The sequence below is a fragment of the Cetorhinus maximus genome, chromosome 14, assembly GCF_964194155.1.
Source record: "Cetorhinus maximus chromosome 14, sCetMax3.hap1.1, whole genome shotgun sequence".
NCBI lineage: Eukaryota > Metazoa > Chordata > Chondrichthyes > Lamniformes > Cetorhinidae > Cetorhinus > Cetorhinus maximus.
Genome location: NC_135892.1, coordinates 101643122 through 101653652, shown reverse-complemented (window position 1 = coordinate 101653652; position 10531 = coordinate 101643122). Strand labels below are relative to the sequence as shown.

At 40.9% G+C, this 10531-nt stretch overlaps 1 protein-coding gene across 1 annotated transcript in view; it reads right to left on the bottom strand.

Annotated features, from left to right (window-relative positions):
- Positions 1-2937: 2937 nt before the first annotated feature.
- The window catches only part of riox1 (ribosomal oxygenase 1), a 50229-nt gene continuing 42635 nt past the window's right edge, over positions 2938-10531 (bottom strand). Inside the window, exons 11-15 of the mRNA XM_078557343.1 lie at positions 10204-10348; positions 7042-7162; positions 5574-5673; positions 5253-5339; positions 2938-3488 (exon numbers count right to left, since the gene is read on the bottom strand). Coding sequence (XP_078413469.1) covers positions 3414-3488; positions 5253-5339; positions 5574-5673; positions 7042-7162; positions 10204-10348 — 528 coding nt within the window. The 3' untranslated portion in view covers positions 2938-3413. The remainder of the gene's footprint in view (positions 3489-5252; positions 5340-5573; positions 5674-7041; positions 7163-10203; positions 10349-10531) is intronic.

Genomic DNA, 10531 nt, shown 5'->3' with positions numbered 1-10531 from the left:
AAGCAAAAAGCTCTTAGAAAGCAATGAATCTAATAAAAAAGGGGCAAACAAATCTGTAATTGGTATTCTTGTGAATCTGTCCTGATGAGTGCAACATGAAAAGCATGTCTCATTTTTCAGCAATACTCAACTTCTGTACTACCAAGCAACTAAATTTGTATCACATTATGTAAATAACGTGCTTTAATTAAAACACATAGGTGAAACATTATCTAGTTCACTCCGACTCCAAGACTGAGGATTTTACTGGCATGCTTTGGGTGGTCTTTGGTGCTGGGATCCTCCAGAAAGGAAGGCCTCCCCCAGGGAAGCCACCTCAATAAAGCTGGGAGCCTCACCACACGGCAGGGGTTGTTCCACACTGGTAAAATCCTGGAGGGGTCGAAAAATGGCCATCAATAGGTGATCCTCTCACCTCCCAACATCTTTTTCCAAGACCAGGTCTAATTATCTGCTCATGTCAAACATATCTCCTTCTGCTGAAGCAGGGACCTGTCCAGTTTCTTACTGAATGGTCAATGGAGCAAATATTGACTAAATTAAGTCTAACCCATTCCATAAGGAAACAGAACCAAACATTAGTAAATGTTACACTCTCATTACATTTTTGAAAGTGTTCCTCTTGATATTTCTCTTCAAACCTGCTTTGCTCCAAGGTACCCAGCTCTCAAGTGGAAGGTTCAAAGAAACTCTATTGTTAGGACAATTATATTAAGTATTCTCACAAAGTGGAATTCAGATAGTGAATGCAATATCACAAGTCACTTTAGGAGCAAAAATCAATCATTGAAGAGAAAATTTGATTCACTCGAGAGAAATAGTTCAGAGTGGCGGATAAACATTCAAATTATTGAGTGATTCTGATGTGGAGCTAGAACCAGAACTAAGATGATGGGCTGAATGGCCTTCTGTGCTCACATTTCTGTGATAAGTTAATTTTCCACATTTTTAAAATAAAGCCATTCAGCAAATGTCAAAATGGCCCGACTGACTGCATTCCCACATTATGCTTTGGATTTCACACCCAGCTTCGTAATATCCTCAAATCAATTGCGCTTTGATATTTCACCATAATATTGCCTGTGTCAGCCTCTGCCTTAGCTCACCTGCTACTAAACCCTCATCAATTACCTCCACAGTTGAATATTGCAATTCTCTCCAGGCTGGCCTCCCATCTTTCACCCTCTGTAAACAGAAGCTCTGCTGCAGGTACCCTAACCTGTAACAAGCTTGCTGATTTGCATTGGCTCCTGTCCAGCAAAGCTCCGATTTTATAATTCTCATCTCCAAGTTTAACTCCCTCCACTGCCTTGCCCCCTCCCCGTCTTTAACTTCCTCCAGCTCTAAAACCTTCCGAGAAATCTGCATTCCTTCAAGTCTGGCCACTTCTGCATCTCCAACTTCATTCCCTGCTCATTGGTGGCTGTGCCTCAGCTTTCTAGGCCATAATCTCTAGAATTCCTGCATAAATCTCTCCTTTTAAGATGCTTCTTAAACTCACCTCTTCCTTTTGGTTACCTGTCCTAAAATCTCCTTACACGGCTGAAGTGTCAAATTTTGTTTGATAATGCTCCTATGAAGCGCCTCGGGGTGTTTTAAAAGTTCAAGGCGCTATATGAATGCAAGTTGTTGTACTATATTTAGATATTGGATTACAATCTGGTTGAATGGTTCCTAGTTTCCTAATGAACCAATGTCTCATTATCTGCTTCAATCCCATATAGGTTTTTGAATCCTTAAGAAATCTGCAATTTCTTTCAGCAGCCATTTCCATTTAGGAACAATAATTCCCTCCGGAAGACTTGCCTAATGGCTCCATCCTGTGAGTAAATCAGGTTGAACATATTTGATCCCCCAATTTGCTGCTGAATTAATTTATCTCAGCTGTAATTCCAACAGGGACAGTGCAATCCAGTAGTGCCCCTGGGCTGGGGTCAGGGTCTGCAATCCTAGCCGCTATCCCTGCTGGATGCCAATATCACAGATACTGGCACTGGGGGGGGGGGTGGGGGGGTAGTAAAGTCTCACACGCAAAGTGTCACCTTGACTCAGTGGTTTTGCTGTCACCCCAAACCGGGATTCCAGTATTTGACCATGTAATCTCAGCTGACCTTTCAGCATTGGGGGAGTGCTCAAGGAGGTGAGGGAGTGTTAGAGGTGCTGTCTTTTGGATAAGACATCAAATCAAGACAATCATCTCGACTCAATCATTTCGGACTTGAAACGTCAACTGTATCCCTCTCCGCAGATGCTGTCAGACCTGTTGAGTTTTTCCAGGGATTTTTGTTTTTGTTCAAGACAATCATCTGTTGATTAGGTAGATGTAAACGATCCCATGGTAATATGATGAGCTATGGGAAATCTTCCAGAGTCCTGGTCAACGTTCATCCCTCAAATATCATCAATTAAAACAGGTTAACTTGTCATTTAGCTTACTGCTGTTTGTGGGACCATGCTGTGCACAAACTGACAGTTGGGGTTGCCTACATAGCAAATAAAGTACTTCACAAAAAGTAACTTGGTGGTTTTAAAGCACTCAGACATCTTGAGGATGTGAAAAACTCTATAAATGGGAGGCTTTTTTCTCACTAGATACTTGGCAAGCTACGCGAGGGAAATTATATATCATGTTTCATGGCAGATGTACTCTATGTACATTGTTCCATTTTAGCAGTTATTAATGATGCAGTCTGCTAGTCATATTCAAATAACTGAGCTGGCATACGTTTAATCATACAGCGTAAGCCATTTGGCCCATCATGGCTTTGCTGGCTCTTTCCAAGCATTATCCAAATAGTCTCATATCCCTGCTTTCCCCATAGCCCTTGAAATGTCTGCTTTCAAACATATGAAGTGCAAATTTTCAAGGAAATTGTTATTTTTTGAAGTGTGCTTCATCATTCTTCTCTCCATCCACAGAGGTATGAAACCGAGAAATAAAGTTACATAATTTGTTTTAATAGTTATTTTTTCAAAGCATTCTGTCACCCCCTCACATTGTTATAATCATCAGTTATAAAACCATAATTCAAATGCTCATCTGCGTGTTGTGCACATCTCTACTTCACGAAATCTAAATGTTTAGCCGTACATGCGCATAGAAAGTATGGCAAAATACATAGGCTACTTCAACAGCAGCTGTGTAAAGGCACAAATCATTGAATACACAGTCATTACAGTTAGCAAGGCATTCATTCCTCAGTAGTCGGTATGGTCTTGCTTCATTTTTGGATGTAAACCAATTGTTACATTAAAAAAGGGCAAGTTTTAGGACAAGTCAGACTGAAAAAAAACCTATTTAAATCAAATCTGATATTAAAGTATTTTGTACAATGAACAATTATATGTTAACTTTGTAATAGATTATAACTGGATATGAAACTCATTTAAAAGGTCCAGTTCCTAGTAAAATATTAGTCCCTCTTAGGCAGCAATGGATATTCAGTCATTAGTAGACCTTTCTCGTACAAGGCAGCAGCTAAAGAGATCTGTGGGAAGAAGGAAAGCACAAAGGTTGGATGGTTAAGAATGTTTTCTTCCCTCTTTGTGAATAAAAAGACATTTGTTGAGAACTTCCCTGATGGCTCAAGTCAGTTTATCCAGTGAATAGCCACTACACACAAAAGTACAGGGGCTTGATCCCCTAGACTGTGTCAGGTTAGCTGCTTTAATGACAGTAATTGGTGTGATTGGCCTCAGCATCTCTTGGTTAGCTGGGTTTTCACCACAGATCGCTACTGAGCTAAAAGGATTTGTGGGGACCACGCCCTGCATGCCTGAACAGTTGGTTGACACCTAATTGTCAAGGTCCACGCATGTCTATTAGCCACAGGGCAAGGTGCTGGAAGGCAATCAGCATCTATGGAAACAACCATCCTCCAAAACAGTCAACAACTTTAGGAAAGAGTAGGGGAGAAAATACACCGACAAAGAAAATTAATGAAGTCATTTCATTGACAAAAATCTGCACTGTTGCAACATTCATTCACAAAACATAAATACCAACTTGGGTCAGCCAAGGGTTGTGATCGGTGATGGTTGGATAAATAAAAACAATATACACTCCTACTGAAAAAAAAAGGTTTCCTAGGCAAAAATACAATTCACAGAACCACAGAAGTGTTATAACGCAGGAGGCCATTCAGCTCACTTTGTCTGTACTAGCTCTCCGAATGAGCAATTAGTGTATTCTCCTCGTAACGCTGCACATTGTTTCCTTTTCAATAAGTCTAATTCTCTTCCGAATGATTCATTTGAGCCTGCCTCCACCACACTCTCAGGTAGTACATTCCAGATCTTAACCTCACTCACTGCATGACAAGGGATTTCCTCTCGTCGCTTTTCCTTCTTTTGCCAATTACTTTAATTCTCGGTCCTTTCACGACCGGCAACAGTTTCTCCCTATCTACTCTGGCCAGACCCCTCAATTTTGAATACCTCTATCAAATCCCCTCACAGCTTTTCCAAGGGAAACAGTCCTAGCTCCTCCAATTTATCTTCATATACTTACAGGACTGTTTGAAAATTACAAAATAAAACAGCTTTGACACAGTGTTATTGTTTAAGTGGAATGGAGGGCTTTGGTAGTGAAGATCATCATAGCTTCACTAAGTTATCAGGCAATTAGAAACATATTTAACTGCTCCCTTGATCTTAACTGGGCCAGTAGTTGAAATACTACAATTCACATGAATGCCACATATCTGCGGAAAAAGTATATCACAACCAAGGCACGTTCATCAAATGATACAGCACAAAGAAGCCACTCAACCCATAGTACTGATACCAGCTCTTTAAAAGAGCTATCCAATTAGTCCCACTCTCCTGCTCCTTCCCTATAGCCTCCAAAAATGTTTGCCTTCAAGTTCAATTCTGAAAATTACTGAATCTCCTTCCACTAGCCTTGCAGGTAGTGCACTCCAGATCACAAATCACCGTCAAAAAAAATTCTCATCTCACCTCTGATTCTTTTGCCAATTTTTATAAAATCTGTGTCCTCTAGTTACTGACCCTACTTTCCACAGGAAACTGGCTTCTACTTATTTACTCTATTTAAACCCTTCACAGTTTTGAACGCCTCCTGGATCAGCCTTTAACCTTCTTTATTCTATGCAATTCTATGTAAATGCCTACCCAATTCCTTATAGTGGCACAGCTGGTGCCATCTCAGCTTAGGTCAGATAACTTAGCATAGGCCATACAAGCAAATATTTCTTGGGTTTGAACTCTACCATACCCGAGAGATTTCATACCTTGTCATCCAGATTTCCAGCTGGAAGGCTATCAACTTTTATATATTGAGGATATGAGCAAAGCAAGAGTTCTACCCCATCAGCAAGCTGAAAGAGAAATATGGACATTTTATGCCTGCAGAAATAAATCAGTTCTTTAAGCACCTTCTACCTACAATCAACATATTACCAAGAGGAAATAAACACAGACTAGTATGGCGCTCCAGCAATTTTTCTGGCCATTATGTACAGGTGACTAAAAACTTTGAAAGAAAACTTCAATGAAAATAAAAGCCTTTCTTTTTACATTGTTGCAAATGAACTTGGGACAATTCACCTTACCTCTGGATCTATTTCTATGCATTTTTCTTCCTCCTTGTGGTAGTCTCTGGAATTTTCTATTGTGTAGTACAGCAGTATGCTGCCATCCTCACCACATAATCTATGGGGGACAAGCAAAGCAGACAATCCTATATAAATTAGCATTCTTTGTTCAAATCAAAGAATGAAAAGTCACAGATCACAGAATCGTTACGGAGTAAGAGGGGGTCATTCGGCCCATCGTGTCTGCACCGGTTTTCTGAGCATTTTAACTTAGTATCAATCTCCTGCCTTTTCCCTGTAACCCTGCACATTATTCAAAAATGACTGATCAAACTTTTTAGCCCCTAAATTGGAAAAGATGCATTGGAATTTCCGATGATTAGTATTTCCTGTCAGAACGTTTTGTGCAGCTTTGAACATTATTAGACAGTGTAGAGCTTCAAAAGGTCTTTGACACATTGGTGGACTGGGCAGATAGGTGGCAAATGAAGTTCAATGCAGAGAAGTGCGAGAAGATACACTTTGGTACAAAGAACATGAAGAGATAGTATAAAGGATACTATTCTAAAGTGTGTGCAGGAGCAAAGAGACCTGGTTGTATACGTACATAAGTCATTAAAGATGGCAGGGGGGGTGGAGAGAGCTGTTTCTAAAGCATATGATATTCTAGGCTTCATTAACAGGGGCATAGAGTATAAGAGCAGTGAGGTTTTGATGACAATAAGACATTGGTTAGACCTCAGCTGGAGTACTGTGTACAGTTCTGCGCGTCACACAATAGGAAGGATGTGAACGCATTGGAGAGAGTGCAGTAGAGGTTTATGAAAATGGTTCCAGGGATGAGGCACTTCAGTTATGATGGAAGACTGGAGAAGTTGGTTCTGTTTTCCTTGGAGAGGAAAAGGCTGAGAGGAGACTTGATAGAAGTTTTCAAAATCATGAGGGGTCTGGACAGAGTAAACAGGGAGAAACGGCTCCTGCTCATAAACAGATTGAGAACCAGAGGGCACAGTTTTAAAGTGTTTTGCAAAAGGAGCAAATGTGAGATGAGAAAAAACTTCTTCACACAGCAAGTAGTTAGGGTTTGGGATGCGTTGCCTGGAAGTGTGGTGGAGGCAGGTTCAATTGAGGCATTCAAGGGGGCATTAGATAATTATTTAAATAGAAACAATGTGCAGGGTTACAGGGAAAAGGCAGGAGAATGGCACTAAGTTAAAATGCTCAGAGAGCCAGTGCAGGCATGATGGGCCGAATGGCCTCCTTCTGCACCATAACAATTCTATTATAGTGGGAGTACATTTTATAAAATTAAATTTTCCCTCTGTTCATTACTTTTTAATAGGATATGCCACATTATTACTGAAGTCCCAGCAGATGCACTGATATCTTTTGCCAAGGCAAATCCGTAAAATGCACAATTGATGAGATTTCACAGTGCTATTATTCTGAAACATGTTGTATAGAAAAACAAGTAGAAATATGAGACCTGGCAACGTTACTGCGAAGCATTCGTACCCGGGTGCTTCCTCGTATCTGCAGAACAATGTTGCGTGGCCCACCATCTCTCCATCGGGCTGGTGCACTGTACACAGTGCATGCTAGTTCCTCTAGGAGAGAAAATGCAATTGCCTTTAACACCGGGAAGATGCAGGTTTTGCTTGTATACAGACCATTAAGTGCTATTTCAGGCTGAGCCTGAACATTGCTGATCTTTAATCTAAATTGATCTTTGCACAGAAATAGTTAGAAAATGCTTCCCAACACTTGTATTTTCCATTAATGAGCTACCAAGCAGATGTTTTGTAATTACCAGTGGCTCACAAAGTACTCTAAGGGAAGGCAATTCTTTCATGAGATGGGGCAAGAGGAAAAGGTTAGGGGAAAAAAAGGTTTGCTTACATTATGTGTAATTGACGATAAACACGGGTAGTCGCTTAACTAATAGTTCTGTTTCTTTAATTCATTTATGGGATGTGGGCATCAATGGCTAAGCCAGCATTTATTGGCCATCCCTAACTGCACTTGAGAAGATGGTGGTGAGCTGCCTTCTTGAACCTATGAGTACACCCACAGTGCTGTTAGGGAGGGAGTTCCAGGATTTTGATCCAGTGACAGTGAAGGAATAGCGATATATTTCCAAGTAAGGATGGTGCGTGGCTTGGAGGAGAACTTCCAGGTGGTGGTGTTCCTATGTATCTGCTGCCCTTGTCCTTCTCAATAGTAGTGGTCATGGGTTTGGAAGGTGCTGCCTAAGGAGCCCTAGTGAGTTTCTGCAGTGCATCTTGTAGATGGTACACACTGCTGCTACTGTGCATTGGTGGTGGAGGGAGCGAATGTTTGTTGAAGGGGTGCCAATCAAGCAGGCTGCTTTGTTCTGGATGGTGTCAAGCTTCTAGAGTGTTGTTGGAACTGCACTCATCCAGGCAAATGGAGATTATTCCATCAGACTCCTGACTTGTGCCTTGTAGATGGTGGACAGGCTTTGGGGAGTCAGGAGGTGAGTTACTTTCCACAGGATTCTTAGCCTCTGACCTGCTCTTGTAGCCACAGTGTTTATATGGCTTGTCCAGTTCAGTTTCTGGTCAGTGGTAACCCCCAGGATGTTGACAGTGGGGGATTCAGCGATGGTAATGCCATTGAATGTCAAGGGGAAATGATTAGATTCTCTCTTGTTGGAGATGGTCATTGCCTGGCACTTGTGTGACACGAATGTTACTTGCCACTTTCAGTCGAAGCCTGGATATTGTCCAGGTCTTGCTGCATTTGGAGATGGACTGCTTCAGTATCTGAGGAGTTGCGAATAGTGCTGAACATTGAAGATTGCACAGTGAACATCGCAACTTCTGACACTATGATGGAAGGAAGGTCATTGATGAAGCAGCTGAATATGGTTGGGCCTAGGACACATTTACTGGGGATAAAATAGCATCAACATCAAGACGCTATTTACTTCACCTCAATAGTGTTTGCAAGGCTCCTCCCTTTTCAGTAAGATCAACCAGATATATTTTCTGTATATTGTTGGTACAATATTTGTGAATAAGTAGTTTACATTAAAGAAAGGCAAGCCAGTTTAACATTGCCTTAGTGGCAAGCAGAAATGTGGTTACAGCTTTCTTTCAAAATAAGACACTAGACTAACTCTTCGTTCATGGCATAAGTAAACTAGCCTGAGAGGCTGCAAGACAACTCCATTGTTCTCTCTCCTGTGTGAACTTTGCAACCTCCTGTTCAGTCCATCCTTTGTCTAGTTTCACTATCTTAGATTTTGTCTTTTAAGGATCTCAAGTGACACCTTTCCTATCAACTTCCAAAGTCCCAATCCTAAGCCAAATAGCACACATCTGCCCATCACCCTCTTGTTTGTACATGCAGCCATTGGCCAGCCATTTACAAAATCTTGGCAGTTAGTTTCTAAATTTTATTTGGCAGAAAAATACATTTTCAGTAGTAGCCAAGCCAGCAGAATGACACAGGACTCCAATACCACCAATGAGGATTGAGCAATAAAACCTGCGTCTCCCCCACCAAAAAAAAGGTAACGGGTGAATGAATGGATCATTATTCAATAGGGTAAACCTTATGATTGGACCTTAGAATGGTGAGTAGTTCTGACAGCACAATTTAAAGGGACATACATATTCAGATGACAAAGATAGTGATCCAAAGAGGATGAACCGTGACGAAAAGTATGAGAAGCATAAATTTTACAATCTAGAGAGACAGTAGTCAAAAGGGTGACTTGTTCAAAATATACAAGATATTAAATGTCACAGGTAAGGTGAACCAGAATATTACATTGCCAGTCAGTCCAGCAGAACAAGAGGAAATAAGGTGTTAGTGAAAAGAACATTTTAAAACAGGTCTTATGAAAATTGTCTTTCCTTAAAGGATGATAAACACTTCCAATAATCTACCAGGTTAAAAATCAAAAATCAAGGGGAACTTTAAAGCCATTGGATGCTTGGCTGGGTGAGCTCAATAGATCAAATAGTCTTTTCTCATCTTTTATTTTCTCTTTTGAAGGAACAATGGGAGTATTAAAACTGGGAACATTTTCTGGTTTGCAGCATTAAAGATCAACTGTTTATGACATCAGAAGGTGAGGAAAACTGTGTGGTTGAATGGTTATTTTGAGGTAAAGTGACAAAATGTTAAAGGAACAGCATTCCCTTGGTATCCTCGTTTCGATAACTGCTCATTGGTAGAAGGCTGAATTTGTATTATTACTCTTTCCCAGTCCTTGAAAATGTAGTGGTGATCTGCCTAAGGGTGGGTTCTTTGCTCATTTCTCCACGTCTTGTGATCTTCCACTTTCCTCTTCAGTTAAGCAATACAACTAGGGCAAAGAGTATGAGGTCATTTCCCGTTGCCTTCCTTGTGTGTATTTAAAGGAAACACAAGTCCTCTTCCCAAGTATCCTCTTCCTATAAGCAGCTGTTGTCCCTCAAGGTTTTAGCTCTTCCACAATCACCTCCAAAAATCCACTGGTTCCATCATTGGCCATGGCTCATAACCCTGAGCATAGGATCCTTACCTGGGTCTGGTTCAACCTACAAAGGGCAGGGATGACCACCCCAAGGTCTCAAATGACTCTGCTACCCTAACCCTCATGAAAATACAACAATTAATAAAATAAGCAAAATACCTTTTGTAAGCACAGGGGGTAGGCAGTCATGGATAAAATCTTTGGCTTTCTGATCGACAGCTGCATCAATTGGTGCATATTTGAGCAACTTTCTCATTAAATTATATATCCTTTTATTAAATGATTCCCTCCGCGGGTCATCTTCCTGAAAAAGAAAATTCAGATGCAGTCAAGTGTTTACAGTTGCAGAATTTAAAGCCTGGACCTGCACTGGTAAGGCACGCCTGACCAATACCAGCACTCTCTCTATAATAAAAATATCTGCAAAATAGCGAAAAGGCACAGCTATCAGGTGCTGCTGACTGTTGTGCTGGTTAAGTTATGATCA